The following is a 23207-nucleotide window of genomic DNA, read 5'->3' as shown; positions in this document are numbered from 1 at the left end:
GGATCATCACGTCCTCTTTGTTCAAGTCACGTCTTGCATCCTATTGAACTACAAAACAAACACTTGCAAATTCATTAGTCCAATTTGATTGTGTTAGTCATCAAACATCAAAATCCAAAGTAAATGGGCCTAGGGTCCATTTTCCTTACACGTTCCATGGCCTGTCATCATGGCCTGTGGGATTCTGCCTCTCACCCCACTGTTAGCACCATAGAGTGGGGATCGTTAGTTGGTAGACCCATTCCTGAGAAGGCATGACTTTAACTGTGCGCTATGCCTGAATCGACTGTTTAGCCGATATCGAGTGCTTTCACGAACAGTTCACATTACGAGATCATTGAAGTAGAGATAAGTTGAAAGATATGTTAGCCCTATGATCTTATTATTGTATTATGGCCTACATGATTCTGCCTCATGCCCCACTGATATTAGTAATGAGTTAGGATCGTTGAGTCTATCGTTTTTACTACGGCCTACATGATTCTGCATCATGCCCCACTGGTCATGGCGATGGATGAGATCTAACATGTTCATTAGATTTATCTTTATTAAATGGTTAATTGGTGTTGAATTGTCTCTTTATATAAAAAGGAGTTCGGTTACTTGTAATCATTGGCTCAGTATAAATCGATCATCATTGATATCTTATTGCCATTGATTAATATTTTTTTAAATAATATTTATCCTGAATGATAATCGATTCTTCTTATATGACCCCATGAGCTTTAATCGATTTATTCTTATGAATATGCTGGAATCAACTATTTAGTCGATCTCCTCTCATATCGTCTCTTAGAGCCGCACATTCAGAACTGTCTGGCAACACCGACACGTTCCGCCCTTAATTACTGATGAGCTTTCTCTCCTTATCAATTACAGGGTCAAATTGATTGGCACGTCTCGGGAGGATTGCACAGGATCGACCACCCTTGCGCTGAAGCTAGGCGGATCTGCTCCATCGAGCGGACCCTTCCGGCTTGCTGCGTGTGTCCTCGGCATGGAGACAAAAACTCTGTGTCGACACACATTTCTGGCATGCCCAATGGGACCCCACAATCGTCATGGCGGCTCACAACAACAACAACATCCTTATGGTACATTATGAAGACCTACCTGATGAAGATAAGGATACCATCAGCAAAGCTACAGAGGAATTTCAGAAGAAGTGTTTGTTGTCCTACACCAAAACACATGACAGCACAATTATTTAGAAATTTCCACTACCAAGAGTTCTACTACACAGGTAGATAGATACAGTTGAAGCTAAAGATATGCGTTTCTTTACAGAAGCCATAGACAAATCTGTTCGTGATGCCATATCAAGCCACAATGAAGCTTTCATTGACGTATTTCACAACACCATGAAAGAGGTGATTCATGGAATTCCAGTTGGTCAGGTTGGATTGACTTGTTACAACATTCCAGATCCGTCAACTCAGGGGACTAATCAAGTCAGTACCAACCATCAAGAAGCAGCACTAGCTAATAACGGTGATGTCCAGACACTTCAAGGTTCATCTGAACAAACTCCAGGTACTACTATGAAACAGATACAGTACAATCCTGGACCGTCAATACAGCATGTGCAACAGCCAGTGGGGTAAGGTCAGAATCAGGTGATCAATTTTGGCACATCAGGCCACATACCGTCATCGGCTCAAAAAATAGCACCATCAATTCAAAGGATCCGTAGAGATATAAATCCTTGTGTCTATAATCAGAGACTTCAAGCAGCGAGCCAGCAAAGGACCCAACAGATTGAGATTCCACAAGGCTATCACTATGGCACAGATTATAACACCCTCCACATGATGCCAAATCCAGGATATCAAGGCACGTGAGATTTCAATCCACAGATGGGTCAATAAGTACCGAGAAACCAAAATCCGCAAGCTGGCGAGTTGCTGCTGAAGGTGACTGAGATGATGAAGAATCAGGTCGGTCTGAAGCCAAAGGGGCTGACCTTTTCATACAAACGCCCATATCTAGAATGGTATGATTTGGTCGCTCTTCCTACAAATTACAGGCTCCCAGAGTTTGCCAAGTTCACCGGTCAAGACAATATAAGCACAATAGAACATGGCAGTCGGTATCTTGCACAATTGGGCGAAGTGTCAGTTGAGGATGCCCATCGAGTTTGTTTCTTCTCCTTATCCCTGTCAGGGCCAATCTTCACTTGGTTTTCATCACTACCAGTCAACTCTATTGCCAATTGGGCTGACCTAGAGAAGAAGTTTCATACATATTTTTACACTAGAACTGGAGAAAAAAAGATAACCGATTTGACAACCATGAGACAGAGGACTAATGAATCGGGCATTGAGTTTCTTCAGAGATTCTGAGAGACTAGGAACTTGTGCTTCTCATTGAACTTGGTCAATGATCAGCTAGCTGCTTTAGCTGTCCAAGGAATATTGCCAATGTGGAAAGAAAAGCTGCTAGGACAAGAATTTGACAACTTAGGTCAATTGGCTCAACGAGTAGCAGCGCTCAATAGCCAATTCCAAAGTATGCGCAGAGATATCCGATTCCAGAAGAGTACCACCGTAGCCGAAGCTTATGATCCATACTCAACAGATGATGGCTATGAAGATGAAGAAGAGGAGGTTGTTGCAGCTGAATGGAATTGGGGCAAGAAGACAGTAATAGTGCCAAATCCTTAGGGAAGAGGAGTCGAGGAGAGCTATGACTTTGATATCATAAAATCAGACAAGCTCTTTGACTTCTTATTTGAGAAGGGCCAGATCAAATTGCTGGACAATTATGTTATGTTGCCTCCCAAATAGTTGAAGAATAAGAAGTTCTGTAAGTTCCATAATGCTACTTCTCATTCCACTAATGAATGCAGAATTTTTCGGCAGCATATACAGAGGGCTATTCAGCAAGGGAGGCTCAAGTTTGATACACCTTGGAAGATAAAGGTGAATGATAATCCTTTCCTAAGAGATCAAAATATGGTTGATGTTGGGCTATTCAAAGGAAAAACTAAGGTCCTAACATCGGCCAAATCGAGAGAAGCTGGAACAGTTGATCCCAAGATGCAAATATCGGCTGATGAATATAGAGAGATTAGAAAATATCATAATCAGCAGAGGAGCCGATATGAACAGGGGGAAACGTCAAAGGATGGAGCGACAAAGCCGCGAGTCACATCTTGGATCCTGTTAAACATGTGGCAGCGGTAGAAGGAAAAAGATTATCAGCGATGGTTAGAGGATCAAGAATACCAGCGTCAACTAGAAGAAGAGAGGTATGAAAGGAAACAAGCCGAATCGCACTGGAATTGTCCTTTCTTTAGATACTACTGGAACGAGGGTTTGAAATTGCCTACCAGACATAACTGTCCAGAATGCAGCAATCAATATTGAGAGTTTAGGCAATCTCAAGTCAACCATCGGTCTATCCATGCCTAGGATGTATATCATCATAATAACATGGATCGCCGCTTAAAAAATAAAAGTATTTATGATCGACTGGGAAAAAGAGTTGTTGACCAAGACTGGGTTGATCATGAAGAAGAAAGCAACTAGAGGGAACATGTTTGGCAGGAAGGCCAATGGTGTCCCAGAGGTTTAACAAGAAGCCAGAAGAGAAGAGTGCAACGCCTAAGGAATAAAGAGATAGAACAGGCTCAGCCATCCGGTAAAACTCAAGTGTGGCGTACCAAGCAAATGCCGATAGAAAGCAACCATCGGCTAATATTCAAATGGTTTTTCTGTTGCCATCAGAATTCAGAGTCAATGGTGAAAGCCCACAGTCGATCCAAGCAGTCGGCTTTGAAAACTTATTTTAAAGAATAATCCAATAGATGGTACAGATGGTAAACTAGGACACGGCTTCATGTCGGCTGATGAATTGGAAGAAGTGGATATTGGTTCTGGAGACAGACCAAGGCCAACGTACGTAAGTGCTAAATTGGATCTGGAGTATAAGAGGGAATTAATTAATTTATTGAAAGAATTTAAAGACTGCTTTGCTTGGGAATACTACGAGATGCCTGGTTTGGACCGGTCAATTGTTGAGCATCGGTTGCCAATTAAACCTGGATATCGGCCATTCAAGCAAGCTCCAAGGAGATTCAATCCGAGCGTGCTTAATGATATTAAAAAAGAGACTGAAAGGCTACTGGAGGTGAAGTTCATCCGACCATACCGATATGCAGAGTGGATATCGAATGTTGTCCCTGTATACAAGAAGAATGGAAAATTAAGGGTTTGCATTGATTTTAGGGATCTAAACAAAGCCACACCCATGGATGATTATCCAATGCCGATAGCCGATATGTTAGTAGATGCAGCAGCCGAGCACAAGGTTATTAGCTTCATGGACAGCAATGCAGGATATAACCAAATTTTCATGGCTGAAGAGGACATAGCAAAGACCGCTTTTAGGTTCCCCGGCGCAATCGGCTTGTTCGAGTGGGTTGTGATGATCTTCAGTCTGAAGAATGCTGGTGCCACTTATCAAAGGGCAATGAATTATATTTTTCATAAGTTGATCGGTAGGATTGTTGAAATCTACATTGATGATGTGATGATAAAATAAAAAAGATACAAAGAGCATCTAGCTGATTTGTGGGAAACTCTAGAATGTACGAGAAAACATGGTCTGAAGATGAATCCTAATAAGTGTGCCTTTGGGGTGTCAGCTAGGCAATTCTTGGGGTTTATGGTCCATGAGAGAGGGATTGAGGTCGGTCAGAAGAGCATGAAAGCAATTGACGATGCGGTGCCCTCGACTACTAAGACAGAGTTGCAATCTTTGCTTGGCAAGATTAATTTTATCAAAAGGTATATTTCAAATTTGTCGGAAAGGATTCTTCCATTTTCTCCCTTGTTGAAATTAAAGAACGGTCAAGAATTCAGATGGGGTGACATACAACAGAAGGCATTTGAAGAGATAAAAGAGTATATGAAGCGTCCACTCGTGCTAGTTCCTCCTCAGCAGGGTAAGCCTTACAAGTTGTACATATCTACCGATGATAAAACAATTGGATCGGCCCTGATGCAATAGTTTGAATGAAAGGAGCGAGTGGTTTTCTATCTAAGCAGGAGACTTCTAGATCCAGAAACAAGATATTCTCCCACCAAAAAGTTATGCTTGTGCTTATATTTCTCTTGCACCAAGTTGAGGCATTACTTATTGTCGACCGAATGTACAGTTGTTTCCAAGGCTTACGTAATCAAGCACATGTTATCGATGCCAATACTAAATGGGAGAGTGGGAAAATGGATTCTCGTGTTATCAGAGTTTGACTTGAGGTACGAATCAGCTAAAGCAGTCAAAGGGCAGGTAATAGCCGATTTTGTCACCCAGCATCGTAAACCAAGCTTGAATTATGTAGAGCCGGTACCTTGGACGTTATTCTTCGATGGATCATCTTGCAAGCAAGGTGGTGGCATTAGTATTGTTATTATTTCGCCTCGAGGGGCAAATTTTGAGTTTGCCTTTCCAACCAAGCCAATGGTTACCAACAATCAAGTAGAATATGAGGTTGTTTTGAGAGGATATTCAACTTCTTCATGAGGTAGAGGCCGAAGCAATTGAAATATTTGGAGACTCACTGTTAATTATTAATCAGTTGATCGGCCTATATGAGTGCAAAGAAGACACTTTAAGGAGATATTATGACAAGTGTCAGAGGTTGCTCAAAGAGTTTTCTCATGTCTCATTTCAGCACATTCCGAAGGCACAAAATCAAGAAGCTAACTGTTTGGCTCAAAGTGCATTAGGTTATCGAGTAATTCAAGAAATCTTGGGTAATGAAACCTTGGATAATGACTAAAGAGTTGAGATAGTCGACTACCTTAGAGATCTGTCACAAAAAGTTACCAAAAAGCTAAGGTATAAATCGACTAAATACGTTCTGCCTGATGATCAGCTGTATTACAAAACGATTGATGGGGCCTTACTCAAATGCCTGAATCAAGAAGAGGCTAAGGTGTTGATGGGCGAAGTGCATGAAGGGATATGTGGAGCTCATCAATCGGCTTATAAGATGAAATGGATTATCTGCAGAACTGGATATTTTTGGCCAACAATATTAGAAGATTGTTTTGAATATTACAAGGGATGCTAAGACTATCAATATTTTGGTAATATCCAGAAGTCGGCAGCATCAGCCATGAACCCAATAATCAAGCCATGGCCATTTCGGGGTTGGAGAATTGATTTAATTGGCCAGATCTTTCCACCCTCGAGCAAAGAACATAAGTTCATATTGGTAGCAATAGATTACTTCACTAAGTGGGTTGAAGTAGTCCCCTTGAAAACGGTAACTTCAAAAAACATGGTTGATTTTGTTAAGGAGCATATTGTGTATCATTTTGGGATTCCTCAAACCATTACTACCGATCAAGGGACTATGTTCACATCAGAGGAATTTAGAGATTTTGCTGCCAGTATGGGGATCAAGCTGCTAAATTTATCTCCTTACTATGCTCAGGCTATTGGCCAGGCAGAGGCATCCAATCAGATTATGATTAAGCTGATCAAGAAGAAAATTGAGGAACAACCCAGGAAGTGGCATTCGACGCTTAATGAGGCACTATGGGCATACAGGATGGCCTATCATGGATCAATTAAAACATCACCTTATGAGCTTGTGTATAGCCATAACGCAGTCCTTCCTTAGGAAGTTCAGACTGGATCGAGACATGTTATGTTGCAGAATGATTTGTCAGCTGAGGTTTACAAGAATCTGATGATAGACAATCTGGAAGACTTGAGTTGCCTTCGACTGCGCGCTCTTGAGAATATCGAAGCCAATAAACTAAGGGTTGCAAAATATTATAATAAAAAGGTCAAGATTAAGCAATTCTCCAAAGGAGACTTGGTCTGGAAAGTGAAATTGCCGATCGGATCAAAGGACAGTAAATTCGGCAATGGTCACCTAACTAGGAAAGACCCTATCGGATCAAACATTGTGCGCCTGGTAATGCTTATATGTTGGAAACGTTAAAAGGGGAGGAAGAATTTGACCGAGCAATCAACAAGAAATATTTAAAGAAATATTATCCTAGCGTTTGGATCAATACTTAATAAATGTTCTGTTCGATCGATAGCTTTAATAGCCAATATTGAAAAGATATCGCCTCCAGTACAAAAGGTGAACCCAAAGGAGTAAAAGCCGATACGGTGTGTATCGCCTATAGAAGCAAAGCAAACACAAACAAAGTGAAGGGTATGAAGCACGAAATAATGGGAAACCACTCGAAGAGACAGGAAGAAAGACATGGCTGAATTGTTGAGTTGCTCTCGCCAAGGTCGGATAGGTATTTTATAGCCGACCCGTGAAGATGAATCCAAATGCCCGTGAAGCAGTGATAAGTTTTGAGACATAGGCTTATGAGTGGACGCAAGCGGCGACAAGCAGTAGACCCCAGATCAAGGTTCTCTACCCGTGACTATGGACCAATCAGGGATACAAACATGATAATTTTGGAATAAAATAACTTTTATCCCAAAATTGGGGGGCATATGTTTACACCAAAATTTGGAAGAAGAGTCATAGGGACTCGAAGACTCCCGAGATCATGTCATCAGGGAATCAATTGCGTGTAGATCGGAACCAGCTGATTCGAGCGCAAAACTGGAATCAGCTTTCTTTATATAGCGCCAGCCGATAATGACGAAGGTTATGATCAGCGCCAGGACAAGACATGCTGGACTAAACAAAAAGGGAAAGATTAGAGTCCAAGTTATCTTAAATTAGGAATATTTTCATTTATGCCAAGGATTATAACGAATCGTGCTCGAGTAGGATTCATGTTTAGGTCCTAGGTATAAATATCAAAGCCCCAGCTATTGTAAAAACAACAATCAATCAAATGCAAGTTAATTACTTTTTTCGGCTCTGGCCACCCCTTAGGAGTAGGAGTAGGAGTAGAGCAGATCTTAGCGAGTTCTTCAGCGAGGTCTTTGATAGATTCATTAAGTTACCGATCAAGGTCAAGTTATCGGCCTCACACTCCACTGCTTGAATTTGATCAAGGTCAAGTTATCGGCTCTACCTTAGTATGGCAGTCTTTGGTAGAATCATTAAGTTACCGATATTGCTTATTGCTTTCATCGTTTATTTAATTACAACAATATCACTCTGCCCGATTAAGATTGATCTGGATCGGCCTTATATCTTATTTAACTCATCGTTTGCTAATTTAAAGTTAATCTACTCTACACCTTAAACGATGAATTATGCTTTTATTGGTTGTTTTACATTAATCTTAATCGTACATAACATGCGGTTAAGGCATGTCCGATCTCAAGTAGATCTATTGGTTAATGAAAACCGTTCCATAGCCCGTCATCACGGTCTGTGGGATTCTGCCTCTCACCCCACTGTTAGCACCATAGAGTGGGGATCGTTAGTTGGTAGACCCATTCCTGAGAAGGCATGACTTTAACTGTGCGCTATGCCTGAATCGACTGTTTAGCCGATATCGAGTGCTTTCACGAACAGTTCACATTACGAGATCATTGAAGTAGAGATAAGTTGAAAGATATGTTAGCCCCATGATCTTATTATTGTATTACAGCCTGCATGATTCTGCCTCACGTCCTACTGATATTAGTAATGAGTTAGGGTCATCGAGTCTATTGTTGTTACTACGGCCTTCATGATTCTGTCTCATGCCCCACTAATCATGGTGATGGATGAGATCTAACATATTTATTAGATTTATCTTTATTAAATGGTTAAGTGGTGTTGAATTATCTCTTTATGTAAAAAGTAGTTCGGTTACTTGTAATCATTGGCTCAGTATAAACCGATCATCATTAATATCTTATTGACATTGATTAATATTTGCTTAAATAATATTTATCCTGAATGACAACCGATTCTTCTTATACGACCCCATGAGCTTTAATCGATTCATTCTTATAAATATGCTGGAATCGACTATTTAGTCGATCTCCTCTCATATCGGCTCTCAGAGCCGCACATTCGGAACTATCTGACAACACCAGCATGTTCTACCATTAATTACTGATGAGCTTTCTCTCATTGTCAATTGTAGGGTCAAATTGACTGGCACGTCTCGGGATGATCGTGCAGGATCAACCATTCTTGCGCTGAAGCTAGGCGGATCTGCTTCATCGAGCGGACCCTTCCAGCTTGCTGCGTGTGTCCTCGGCACGGAGACGAAAATTCTGTATCGACAACAGATTAGTGGGAGAACAATATGAGATCGGCTATAAATAGCCAGTTCCAAAGTTTGGATATGGTTGTGTGTCGGGTGTTAGTTGATCCCATCCCTCATGGGTTTTCCCGTCAATGGATCCGCAGGCACACTTTGACCCTCTGATGTGGAGGTTGCACCTACGGTTCTTGATGCTCAATCTACCCCCAATGAGTTAGTTGGAGATGCTTGTCGAACTCATGATGTTGTGGCTGATCCTTCTCACGAGATTTCTTTGACATAAAATCATTCGAGTAAGTGTCTTATCCGCATTATTATTGGGAGCTTACCTCCATTTTTCTCATTTTTTTTCTGGTTTTTCTACTAATGTTGTAGGAGGCGTTCCTGACAACGGTGGATGTACCCCTGTTGCTGGAGCCACTTCGTTGCGCCGGCGTTGGTGGCCTGCCCTGCCCGCCTGCCGGCTGCCGCTCTTAAATTCGCACGAAATCACCAATGTCGCTAGCGAACCAAAGGCACGAGTCGGCACGTGGAAAGAGACGGAGCAACGTCCGGCCTCCAGTGCCTCGCGCGCCTAGCAGCGCCCCGCCCGGCGTGGCGCGTACGTCCTCAGTCCTCAAGCAATAGCTGCCACACAGGCATGTCATACAGTTAAAAAAAATCTTGCTGCTCGTCGATGGAGACGTCCTAGCAAGCAAGGCTGTTGTGTCTCAGTGTCTGCGGTTAAAAGTTAAACTCGACCACTATGATGGCATACTTGATTATTGGCTAGCATTCCTCGAAGAAAAGTCCTGGGAGTCCATCTGGCCCCGGCGTATTGTCCTTTGGCATTTGAGAAGTTGCTCTTGACACTTTAGGCCGTTTCGTACTGATTATGGATCACTTTTCTGAGCTGGTCTGCGCCAAACAGCCTCCGCTCGGAATTTTTTTAATGCTTTTCAAATCTTATTTTAAAAATAATACCATCCACTTTTTATTTTTATTTCTAACCCTTTTGGCCACGCCAGCAAGCTTGACGCGCTAGATTCATCTGCGCAGTCTTTCCCATCGGCCATGGTGGACAGCGATTTTTCTGCTGAAAAGCCTAGCCGCGCCACTCTTGTTGACGCGGTAGGTAGAACTGTAGCACCACGCTAACCGTACCAGTGCGTCAAGGTCCAATCTTAAAAAATCCGTATCTTTTTCATATGACCTTGGATCAAAATGATTTTTATATGAAAATTGTAGCTCTCAATGAGACCCTTAACTTTCTAGTTTTGAGTTTTTCTATTTGAGGTCGTTAAGATAGTAAAAAATAATACAAGGTTTCAGCAACATATCAATTTTATACGAGCGCTCGTCACATTAGAAAAATCATTTTTTTTGTACGGTGTCAAAGAAAGATATTTTTTAATATAAAAGTTATAGTTTTTGATGAAATATACAACTTTATAGTTTTGAGTTTTTTTATTTGAGATTGTTAAAATACTAAACAATATTTTAAAGCCACAAGTCGGACCTCGATGAGATCTACGCAATCTCGCGTGGCACCCGGATATCGTCGTGCCGAAGCTGATGCTCCATGCCGCCGTGGTGGGCGTGTGGAAGTACATGCGCCCGAATGTTTTTTTTTTGTTATTTGGCCCTTTTTTTTTTGATAGTTTGTCACAACTATGTCTCTGAAGGTATGCTTTCAAAATCTAGACCCTTAACATTTACAAAAGTTTTCCATAAAGCATACTTCATAAGCTAGATGAGTCCTTTGCTCCTAAAGCAATCCACGGTGTCCTTGATGGTTTCGTCCAGTGGAGTGAAACGAACACCCAATTTGATCAATTTCTTGGAAGGCTCCTTTGTTCTCACCACCCAGCCTTGCTTGTCCTCTCGGATTCTATTTTGAAAAGAAAACATTAGCAAATTGGAGAACATTTTATAACTGTTAAAGTGGTTTTCATAGATGTGTCACCTCTGAACCGGATGTTCAGGGTAAAGATCAGCAATCTTATTGGCCAAATCAACCAGGCGTTCAACGGATTCGATGCATAAGTGGCGTCCTTGTGCTGATGGGTTCTCGTACAACATTATGAGAGAGTGCGCGACGTCTCTCACATCAACACAGCCCATGTAGATGTCGTCCAAGTCAAGCCTCTCGCCTGGGTAGTTTGCACTCTTTAGATACTTCGTACCATGAGAGCATATATAAATATTCATCTTTTGCAGATTTGCAACACAACAAGAGACAGTGATTGACTGACCTCCCAGAATTTGCAGCAACAGACGCAGACTGGTGTTAACTGATGGTGTTAACATTGGGCTCAATACCATCCCTGGATTGAGCACAGCTATCTGCAACCCCTCCTTCTCGGCAAAGTCCCATGCGGCTCTCTCTGCCAGTGTTTTGGATACGCTGTACCAAATCTGCAACTCAGAGCATAAATGAGCACAAGCATGAAGCCCTGAACCATAGCATCTGCAACAGTGCAGCAGCTTTGAGGACAAAACAGCCAGTTACCTGAAGCTTCTTGAGCAGCTCAACGTCGGCCCAAGAATCATCATCTATGACCTTGCCCGCAGGCCAGTTGGGATTCGGCACCATAGCCGCCTGTGACGACATGAGCACAACGCGGCCGACTCCACAATCTTTAGCGGCACGCAGAACGTTGAGGGTTCCCTTCACCGCAGGTTCCAGCAGCTCCTTCTGTATGCATGCGCGGAACCAATACAAGTGTTACCTACTCGACCAATCTCGGATTATGCAACGATCGGGTGATCGATCATGGAGAAAGAATTGCCTCCGGATCTTCTGCCTGCAGTATCATAGGAGACGCCAGGTGGAAGACACCATGGGCGCCTTGGATCGCTGGCCGAACGGAAGCAGGGTCGACGAGGTCCATCTGGAACAGCCGGAGACGCGTGTCGGCGCCGCCCATGGCCTGCAAGTGCTTCGTCTCGCCCTCATCTTCTGCAGCGAAAATCCGGCAGGTTCAACCGGGCAACTGAATTTGAGGCTACACGGCGAGCAGAGCAGGAAGAGGTCTGGGAGCTGAGCCAGCATCGGAGCACATGTGTCACTTACGGAGGTTCTTGACGGTGGCGTGGACGGTGTAGCCGCGGTCAAGGAGGCAGCGGACGAGCCAGGAGCCAATGAAGCCGCTGCCGCCCGTCACGCAGAGGAGGCGGCCGCTGTCCCCGGCTGCCGCCATTTCGTTGCGCCGGCGTTGGTGGCCTGCCCTGCCCGCCTGCCGGCTGCCGCTCTTAAATTCGCACGAAATCACCAATGTCGCTAGCGAACCAAAGGCACGAGTTGGCACGTAGAAAGAGACGGAGCAACGTCCGGCCTCCAGTGCCTCGCGCGCCTAGCAGCGCCCCGCCCGGCGTGGCGCGCGTACGTCCTCACTCCTCAAGCAATAGCTGCCACACACACATGTCATACAGTTTAAAAAAATCTTGTTGCTCGTCGATGGAGACGTCCTAGCAAGCAAGGCTGCTGTGTCTCAGTGTCTGCGGTTAAAAGTTAAACTCGACCACTATGATGGCATACTTGATTATTGGCTAGCATTCCTCGAAGAAAAGTCCTGGGAGTCCATCTGGCCCCGGCGTATTGTCCTTTGGCATTGGAGAAGTTGCTCTTGACACTTTAGGCCGTTTCGTACTGATTATGGATCACTTTTCTGAGCTGGTCTGCGCCAAACAGCCTCCGCTCGGAATTTTTTTAATGCTTTTCAAATCTTATTTTAAAAATAATACCATCCACTTTTTATTTTTATTTCTAACCCTTTTGGCCACGCCAACAAGCTTGGCGCGACAAAAAACACGTTGCGTGCTAGATTCATCTGCGCGGTCTTTCCCATCCGTCATGGTGGACAGCGATTTTCCTGCTGAAAAGCCTAGCCGCGCCACTCTTGATGCGGTAGACTGTAGCACCCGTACCAGTGCGTTAAGGTCCAACCTTAAAAAATCCGTATCTTTTTCATATGACATTGGATTAAAATGATTTATATATGAAAATTATAGCTCTCAATGAGACCTTCAACTTTCTAGTTTTGAATTTTTCTATTTGAGGTCGTTAAGATAGTAAAAAAATAATACAAGGTTTCAACAACCTATCAATTTCATACGAGCGCTCGTCACATTAGAAATATCATTTATTTTGTTCGGTGTCAAAGCAAGATATTTTTTAATATAAAAGTTGTAGTTCTTCATCAAATATACAACTTTATAGTTTTGAGTTTTTTATTTGAGATTGTTAAAATACTAAACAATATTTTAAAGCCACAAGTCGGACCTCGGTGAGATCTACGCAATCTTGCGTGGCACCCGGACCTCGTCGTGCCGAAGCTGACGCTCCATGCCGCCGCGGTGGGCGTGTGGAAGTACATGCGCCCGAATGTTTTTTTGTTTTTTTGGCCCTTTTTTTATAGTTTATCACAAATATGTCTCTGGAGGTATGCTTTCAAAATATAGACCCTTAGCTCGGCGCCAGGGTAATTGGCGCCGAGCTAACATGTCTCGGAGCCAGCATATTTGGCGCCTAGGTTTCGGGGCCACGTAGGAGTCGACGCAAATGTGGAGGTGACCTGGCAGGCAGCACGGCGCCACAGGTCTTCGCGCCGAGCTTGGCGTCGTAGATCTTGGCGCCGGGCTGTGCGCCAAAGATCTTGGTGTCGATCCTGCCCTACAGGTGGGTCCGTTTTCTTTCTCTTCCTTGCTCTCCTCTCTTCCTCTCCCGTTCTCTCTCACCCCGTTTTCTGTTGCCCGCCCGACGCCACCTGGCACCGCTCCTCGTCGCGCCGCCCTGCCCTGAGCACAGGCGCCGTGGCTAGCCGCGCACCGTCTGGCTGCGCCCATCCCCGCACGTCGTGCCGAGCCGCGCTGGCCGGGAGCGCCCCACCGCACCCATCCCCACCCTGCGCGCCGAGCCACGCCGTGCTCACGACTGCTGCGCCGCCCTCCCGTCATCGAACCCGGACGGCCGCGACCGCGTAGGCCCCTGCTACGCCACCCTTCCTTGCCCGCTCCACAGGGGCAGCGAGGGCCGTGGACCGGTAGCGGGGTGCCGGTTGCAGGCCTCTTGTGGCCGCCTGCCCCCGCTTGCTTGGCCGCTCCGGTTGCCGGCCGCGAGCACGCTTGGGCGCACGGCAGCTTCCCCATCGACCGTCTCTGCCTCCGGTCGACCGGTTGCGCCTCCCTTGCACTCGAGGTACATTAGTTTTTTTTTTAATTTTGTTCTTATTTAACAATGATTATTAGTTAGTTAGCGTGGTAGTGATTTAGATAGGTAGAAAGATATTTAGATTGATAGGTTGATTGATAGATACTTTACATAGTTAGATATATAGTTAGTTACATAGTTACATAGTTAGTAAGATAGATAGTTAAATACTTATATAGTTAGTTACATAGTTAGTTAGTTAGTTACTTGACATAGTTAGTTAGTAGTACTTAGTAGTGAATTGATAGTATCTATTTAGTTAGTTATTACGTACTAGAGACCTTGTACTTAGTATGTTTCATTTATATTAGACCAAAGGAAATGTGCTTCGTTATGTGTATAAACTAGATGGACAACCTAGTTAGCATATATCATGGAGGCACCGTGGAAAGAGATCGCTATGGATATGTTGAGTTTGTTGACATGCAAAACGTGCCTGTGTTATTCAATGAGAAGCCTTCATTTAGTGAGTTGGTTGCAAGAGCTCGAGAGGAGCTACATTGCCATGATGATGATGGCATCGCAGTTGAGGGTGTGCTTCACCTAGGTTCCCCTCCCAACATCCTTAGGAAGATGATCCCAATTGGGTGTGCAGATTAGTGGGAGAACTATGTGAGATCGGCTATGAAGAGCCAGTTCCAAAGTTTGGACATGGTTGTGCGTCGGGTGTTAGTTGATCCCATCCCTCATGGGTTTTTTCGTCAATGGGTCCACAGGCACACTTTGACCGTCCCATCTTGGAACCTGATATGGATGTGGAGGTTGCACCTATGGTTCTCGATGCTCAATCTGCCCCCAATGAGCTAGTTGGAGATGCTTGTCAAACTCATGATGTTGTGGCAGATCCTCCTCATGAGATCCCTTTGACATAGAATCATCCGAGCAAGTGTCTTATCTGCATCATTATTGGGAGCTTACCCCCTTCCTTACATCCATTTTTCTCATTCTTTCTTGTTTTTTCTACTTATGTTGCAGAAGACATTCCTAACAATGTGGATGTACCCCCTGTTGCTGCGCAAGTACACTGTGGAGATGGATTCCGTGGCTCCAATGGTGTTGAAATTATGAATGATTTGGAGCCATATGAGATGGCAAGGGCTCTTGATTCTGATGATGATCATTCTATTGGAGAGCTAATGGAGAGTGATGTTGAGATGCTAAGGCATATCTTTCCCAGCCGTCGTGATCCAAGAGTTCATGAGTTTAGCGATCTTGCTCATTTCGATCAGGCATGTGCAGAAGGACATGATGATGAGCTGCTAGAAGCTCCTGAGGCTGGCCCTAACATGGTAATTAAGAAGGGTAGGGTATTCAAGGACCTCCCTGCATTGAAGAGGTGGTTGCAGGCATTTGTAGTGAGACGAAAGAGACCTTACAAGGTCTTGCATTCATATGTGGAGCCGTTACACAGTTGTGTGCGACAAGGAACGCTGTCCATGGAGGGTTTGTACAAGAAAGCAAAAGGTCACCGAAAAGTGAAAGATCACAAAAGTTGTCGGGCCACACAATTGTGCTAGCCATGTGCTCACACTAAAGCGTCGATAGTTGACATCTACCCTCATTGCCAAGCGGTTAATGGTAAAGCTTGGAGGGCTAAGCAGCGAGCATGGAAGATGATATATGGAGACTAGGGGGATGGGTATGAGCAGTTGCGAGTACTTTTCAATGCAATCAAAGCGATGAATCCAGGCATGCATTATGAGTACATCCTAAAACCAAATGCATGGAAGGATGGGAGACCGATGTTCTTCCATGCTTTCTGGTATTTCCCTCAGTGTGTCGAGGCCTTTAGGCACTATCGTCCCGTCTTCTCCATTGATGGTACGTTCTTGATTGGCAAATACCAGGGTACACTTCTTATAGCCATATCCTGTGACGCGAACAATAAGTTAGTTCCTTTAGCATTTGCTTTGGTTGAGAAGGAGAACAATGATAGTTGGGGATGGTTCTTAAGGCTAGTTCAGATATATGTGCTTGGGCCTAGCAGTGAGGTTGGCATCATATCTGATAGGCACAAGGGCATACTTAATGTCGTGCGAGAGTAGATAGAGGGGTATGCACCTTTGCATTATTATTGGTGTACTCGGCACCTTGTCAAGAATCTACTCTGAAAGGATGGTGTGAAGGATAACTTTGATCTGTTCCAGGAGGTTGCTCGACAGCTTGAGGACAAGTACTTTCAAAAAAAGTTAGAGCAGGTCAGAACTGTATCAAATTTAGAAGGTAGACAATGGCTCATAGGTTTGATGAGGGATTTGGAGAAATGGACAAGAGCCTACGACGCTGGTGGATGGAGGTACGAGTTTTAGTACAGCAACCTGGCGGAGTCATTCAATAAGTTGCTATTGGGGATATGTGGTATGCCCGTGAATGCAATCATTCAATTCACCTACTACAAGCTTATTGCCTGGTTCAATGATAGACACGCCCATGCAATGAAGTTACGGAGTGATGGAGAGATATGGGCTCCAAAACCAAAGGCACACCTAGAGAGGGAAAATAAAAGGGCTAGCACACATGAGGTTGCATATTTTGACCATGCCACAGGGACTTATCAGATCGAGCATAGGGATGGTACAATGTTCGATGGCGAGGTCCAAGAGTCAAGGATGCATGTGGTAGTCCTCCAAGATTTCACACACTTGTGGTAAACCAAGGCAGTACCACTTTCTATGTTCTCATTTTGTGGTAGCAGCTAGGCATCACAACTATAATATCAAGAGCAGGATACATCATGAGTTCAGTGTTGACACGCTTGTGCACACTTGGAGCGCCCGCTTCGTTCCTTTCTAAGACCCTAGAGAGTGGCCTCCATATGACAGGCCAAAGTACATTGTGGATCTAGCTTACTGTTGAAACAAGAGTGAATCTAGGAAGAGGACGAGGCACAGGATGGTTATAGATTAGATACCCGGAAGAACGAGACATGGGAGAGGAACCCCATTTCTTACTGACCCTGAGCAGTACGAGTGTGGCAAGTGCGGTAGACTAGGCCACAATTCTCGCACTTGCCATTAGCAGATCAGTGAGGTGTGACTATTGGTTGTTTTTATTATTTCATATTTATCGTATTCATTCCATTAATTATGCATGTCTCAATTTATGCTTCTAATTGTGTCAATTACTTGTTCATTTTTAACTTTATGTTTCATTGTATATTGAATTTCTATTTCATTGACTTTTTTATAGGATGGCGCAATTTGTGGCAGAACCTCCTAAGGAATCGGGCCCACATGCACTTATCGTTGTCTTAACAGACCTTGGATAGCGTACATGAGTTCCCAACAACTCAACAGGTCTGTCAGGTGTCCTCGGGAAACCTGAATCATCCATGTTTCTCTTTTCAAACAGGATCCCAATCATAGTCATTGCAGATTACAATAGTTTATTCAAATATATACCAGAGTAAAAGATAGCGGAAGTCTTAAGGTAACATAGTTACAAACCAGTTGTTTTCAAACTTACAATACCAAAAGTGTCATACAACCATAGTAGCGGGATAATATTACATTAACTTTATTTATCATACAAACTAGTGCCTTGTCCAAAGGCCATTCATCACTCCTCATCGTCATTGACTTCAAACACAGACATGTAGCAGGGACCAAAACAAGCCTGCGCATGCGACTCACCTGCAACAAGGGTTAACAAACCCTGAGTACAAAAGTACTCAACAAGACTAACCCGACGTAACGGGGTGTAAGACTTTAGAGATGCAGGGGTTTGGGGCAAGGTAAGGATGTAGCAAGATTCAAAAGTTCTTTGCCAAAAGCTTACTATTCTTCATTCTATTTTCAAGTTTACCACTAAGTTCTTTTAGTTCATTATCTCAACTAAATATACATTTCCCATATTCTATTCCTTCTCATTCCATTCTTTTTCTCATATTTTAGTAATTCACCAGTCCTGCATTGCTTCTGTAATGAATTGAGTCTCCATATCCGTGGAGCACCGGCAATTCAAATTGATTCAAATCCTAGCTGATGATTCCTTATCACACGACATATGTAGAACTTAATCTTGCATATATCAACCTTGCTACCGGATCCTCCTATACTAAGCCATCTCCACGTCACCCGAGAGCATAGCACACCTCAAATCTGGCCACATTCTAGCCACGAGGGTACACGCTACTCCCGCCATCTCTCCACTCCCAGTGCGTGGGCATTCGTCTTAGTATTGGATTAGCCGAAGTAGGCTTACTAGAGTATGTGACCAGCACTACAAAGTGTCTCGTTCAGAAGATCCACAATGAGTGGCCTTTAAGCGACATAGCTGACAACACTACCCAACATTCAAGATAAGTTATCCGACTAGTCTCTAGTTCATTCTACATTCTTTCTTTCTTTGGCCAGTATGCCATCTTTGATTGTATCGAAACTTTTACTTTGAAAGCCTACCATAAAGCATACTAAGCATTCTACGCCTTTGTAAATGAAAACATCTTCAAGGATGGTAAACAATTATCAAGGTAGATAATGCATCAAGTAGGTAACATTTGAATTAAACAACTTAATGCAATAAGTAACATAGGTGATAAACTTTTCAAAGTAAACAAGGTAATGGTTTAATGCATAAACCGAGGCTTGCCTTCGTTGACGGTCTCAGGTTCTGGATCAGTACCACAATTATCGAATCCCGTGACAACCGGGGATTCTTCCAGAACTTGCTCAACAAGAATCGTTTCGTTCTCGGGTTCTACACAAAATGATAACATATGCTTTAACACGATGATAATGTAAACATGATGCTTTCACGGTACATGAAATGTAAAAACACCCGCAAATGACTTTATTTCACGGTACAGTTGCAAGCCAACAAAACCAACTTGCAATCCTACCATTAAGAACCATACATGTGACTTGACCAAATGGATCTTGAAACCCTACTAGTCACAAAACATGACCAAAATAAGATCCAACACTAATCAACACTTAGGGTTTCGACGAGTTAACTTGTTAATGACCTTTGTATCACATGAAATATCATTAAGATTTACTAATTACAATTTAGGTATGAGTTCAAATACTAATTAAGGTACTAAGGATCATTATAAGTTAATGACCCAAGGTCAACAATCAATTCTAAAGTCAAACAAATCCTAATTGATTAAACATTAATTAAATGAATAATTAATTAAATAATTAAGTCTACATTAGGTATAAAATAAACTTTGTCCAATTAAGCTCAAATTTTTATGTAAGCTTCCTCATGACAAATTAGTGTACCAAAACAAATTTCATAATTTTTGGAGTTATATAGTGACTTACAAAAATCATGGAAATTGCATTTATTAATTAATGGACTGAATATTTGAACATTAAAAATTTATTCAAATTTCATGTTTCAAATTTTTAAACCATACTAGATCATGTACAGAAGCTACCCACAAATTTTCAGAATTTTTGGATGTGTAAATAAATTCCTACAAAATTGAAAAAATGCTGCACTATTCAAAAATCAGAAAATAACAATTTTCACTGTTCTTCTTCTCCCTTCTCACTGACAGACTGACCCCACTCGTTAGCGATAGGGAACAAGACATGGCGGCGTGGCCAGCTCCGGCCAGTAAAACATGCCGGTGGTGACTCTCCGGTGAGACGGACTGCACCTACATGATCTACACTATGTCGCGAATCTATCCCAATCCTCAGAACAGCAAAGGGCACACCGGATGGAACTCTACGCCGGCCATGGCGGCTCGGACCTGACGGCGGTCAATTTAGCTAGGGCTACAGTGCAGTAGAGTCAAAAGAAGAGTGAGCATCACGCTCAGGAGCTCACCGTGATCATGATGATGTACTTGGTGCAGGCGGAGACGTACTGAAGCGCCCTGGCCACGGTGAGGTGGGTCGCGGTGGAGCTTCGGCCGGCTCCGAAGAAGACGATGTCACGCGGTGGTGCTGATCGGCTAGAAGCGAGGTGAGCAGGTCGGGAATGAGCGGCAAGGTGAGGCGGAGCTGCTGGCCAACGCAATTGGCCTGAGGTGGTCCGACGAGGATGAATTTGACGATCGTGGCAATGTCACCGGCGGCGAACAGTCGACAGGAAACTGCGAAATAACGGTGGCTCGTTCCTATTTATAGAAAGAAGGAAGGTGTGCGGTGTCGACAGCACACAGGCGAGCTTGCCACGGAGATGGCAGCGTGTCACTACGCGTGAAAGCGGTGAAATTTGATCGGCGGTGACCCCCGCGTGGTGCCGGCGGCAAGCAGTGAGGTGGAGTTGATTTTTTTTGAAATAATTACAGAACTGCCACTACTTCCATTTTTCAAATTACTCCCAAATTTTCTAAAGAATGTTGAAAATCTCCAAAAATGAAAGTTGTTCAATTTTTCAAACTCTACAACTTTGCTTCTAGGAACATTTTCAAATTCTGCCTCCATTTTGAAATTTGAATTTGGGGTGCATTTGAGCATTTGAATCATTTTCAAAATTACTCCTAATTTTATATGTAAACTTGAAAAACTTTGAATACCAAAGTTGATCTACATAAAATAATCTCCAACTTTGCTTTTTGCCTCAACCCCAAATTCCTCATGGATTTTGAATTAGTCAAAAGGGGCAAAAAGGACTTTTATAATTTGAAAATGAATTCAAATTTGATTTGTCTTCCTTTTACTTAGATTTTGATTTTTGACCAGTAACATGGCCCATTAGGGTTATTTGAGTCAAATGACACATGGCCTCACATGATCACATGAAATTTGACCCTTGTGGTCATGATCTTTATTTAGGGTTTTTGAAACACATCACATGAAATAATAACATTATGAAATAAAGCTTATATAGTGAATGCATTCAAAATTTTCTACTATATGAATGCTTTGCAATGCACATGATGACATGTCAAATTTTAGTAATAGGTCAAAACACCAGAGGTGTTACAACCCTTCCCCCTTAAAGAAATCTCGTCCCGAGATTTAAAACTTAAGGCTAAGTAATGGAAAAGAAATGTGTCAAGCTAACACATCATAACTTTATTCAAAAGGCTAGTGAGGGGGTTTTCCATTATGTTAATAGCAAGACAGGTTACAATATAGACAAGGTATTGCAACTAGATAGAAGCAAAGAAGTCAGGAAAGTTCTCTTCTAAGTAATCCTCGGACTCCCAAGTAGATTCATCTTCCGTGTGTTGATTCCATTGTACTTTGTAGAACTTGATTGTACGTCTACGAGTGACTCGATCTTTCTGATCTAAGACTCTAATGGGGTACTCGACATAAGTCAAATCAGGTTCTAGTTCTACATCACCAAAGTCGATTTCTTGGTCAGGTACTTGAAGACACTTCTTTAACTGAGACACATGAAAGATATCATGTACCGCTGACATGTGATCTGGTAGCTTGACGCGATAAGCTACTGGTCCACATCGTTGTTGGATCTGAAAAGGACCTACATAACGGGGTGCCAACTTTCCCCGAATCCCAAAATGATGAACTCCTTTCATCGGTGATACCTTTAGGTAGACAAAATCTCCCACTTTGAATTCTAGCGGTCGTCTCCTCTTATCAGCATAGCTTTTCTGTTGGGATTGAGCTACCTTTATATTGGCTTGTATGAGTTTAACTTTCTCTTTAGCTTCCTTGACCACATCCGGTCTAAAGAACCAACATTCTCCAGCTTCTGACCAATTTAAAGGTGTTTGGCACCTACGACCATACAGTGCTTCGAATGGTGCCATGTTAATGCTCTCTTGATGGCTATTGTTATACGAGAATTTAGCTAAGGGAAGGCATTCATCCCATTTAGCACCAAAGGAAAGGACACATGCTCTTAACATATCTTCAAGAATTTGATTTACCCTTTCAGTCTATCCGTCTGTTTGTGGATGATAAGCAGAACTACGGATAAGTTTAGTTCCTAAAGACTCATGTAGACTTTTCCAAAACTTGGATATGAATAATGATCCTCTGTCAGAGACAATGGTCTTGGGTGCCCCATGTAGACTGAAAATTCTATCAAGATAAAGCTTTGCATACTGCTCCACTCGATATTTATCTCTGACTGGTAAGAAATGAGCTATTTTGGTTAGACGATCAACAATAACCCATATTGAATTGTAGCCTACAGATGTCCTAGGCAATCCCACGATGAAGTCCATACAAATATCTTCCCACTTCCAAGATGGAACTGGCAACGAATGTAATGGACCTGCAGTCTTCATATGAACTGCTTTGACTCTCTGACAAATATCACACTTGGCTATATATTGAGCTATTTCTATTTTCATTTTGGTCCACCAATATCTCTTTCTTAGATCATGATACATTTTGTTGCTACCCAGATGAATGGAGTATCTTGTAGAATGAGCTTCATCAAGAATCTGCTTTCGTAGCTCCGGATTTTTGGGTACTACCAACCTATCCTTGAACCATATGACATCTGATTCATCGATCTTGAAACATGTTGGTCTCCCAGATCTGACTTTATCCTTAATACGGGCTATGCCCTTACTTTTCTGTTGAGCAGCAATGATCTGATCTTTGATAGTGGATTCAACTACAATATTGGACAGGGAACCTTGTTGTATGATTTGTAAATTCAGATGCTCCATCTCTTGACACAATGTTCGCTGCATCGATTCTACAATCAAGCAATGACAATGACTCTTGCGACTCAGGGCATCGGCAACCACATTAGCCTTGCCCGGATGATAGTGCACTTCTAAATCATAATCTTTGATCAATTCCAACCATCTTCTTTGCCTCATATTCAACTCTGACTGAGTGAAGATATATTTCAAACTTTTGTGATCCGTATAGATATGACATATATTGCCCAATAAATAATGTCGCCAAACCTTGAGTGAATGGACAACAGCAGCTAATTCAAGATCATGGGTGGGATAATGTTCTTCGTGCTTCTTGAGT

At 42.9% G+C, this 23207-nt stretch overlaps 1 protein-coding gene across 2 annotated transcripts; it reads right to left on the bottom strand.

Annotated features, from left to right (window-relative positions):
- Nucleotides 1–10798: 10798 nt before the first annotated feature.
- Nucleotides 10799–12423, bottom strand: LOC136453456 (phenylacetaldehyde reductase-like). 2 transcript variants are annotated; one of them, XM_066454025.1, is made up of 6 exons: nt 12199–12423; nt 11915–12081; nt 11635–11820; nt 11378–11540; nt 11089–11275; nt 10799–11013 (listed from the first exon to the last, which is right to left on the bottom strand). In XM_066454025.1, the coding sequence occupies exons 1-6, from the start codon at nt 12323–12325 to the stop codon at nt 10872–10874; spliced, it is 972 nt and encodes a 323-aa protein (XP_066310122.1). In that variant the 5' UTR covers nt 12326–12423; the 3' UTR covers nt 10799–10871. The 2 variants fall into 2 exon arrangements, with proteins under 2 accessions (XP_066310122.1, XP_066310121.1); XM_066454024.1 differs by having other exon boundaries at nt 11915–12084; nt 12199–12419.
- Nucleotides 12424–23207: the final 10784 nt, after the last annotated feature.

Source organism: Miscanthus floridulus, chromosome 5, assembly GCF_019320115.1.
Source record: "Miscanthus floridulus cultivar M001 chromosome 5, ASM1932011v1, whole genome shotgun sequence".
Taxonomy (NCBI): domain Eukaryota; kingdom Viridiplantae; phylum Streptophyta; class Magnoliopsida; order Poales; family Poaceae; genus Miscanthus; species Miscanthus floridulus.
The sequence above is the reverse complement of the archived record's forward strand: the minus strand, read 5'-3'. Positions and strand labels throughout refer to the sequence as shown.

What these genes read in the sequence shown, in the direction of transcription:
- LOC136453456 (XM_066454024.1), bottom strand. Translation starts at nt 12,325, where the DNA reads ATGGCGGCAGCCGGGGACAGCGGCCGCCTCCTCTGCGTGACGGGCGGC. An exon ending in CGCCACCGTCAAGAACCTCC is followed by an intron (nt 12,085 to 12,198) that starts GTAAGTGACACA and finishes TTTTCGCTGCAG; the next exon opens with AAGATGAGGGCGAGACGAAG. An exon ending in CCTGAACATCCGGTTCAGAG is followed by an intron (nt 11,014 to 11,088) that starts GTGACACATCTA and finishes TTTTCAAAATAG; the next exon opens with AATCCGAGAGGACAAGCAAG.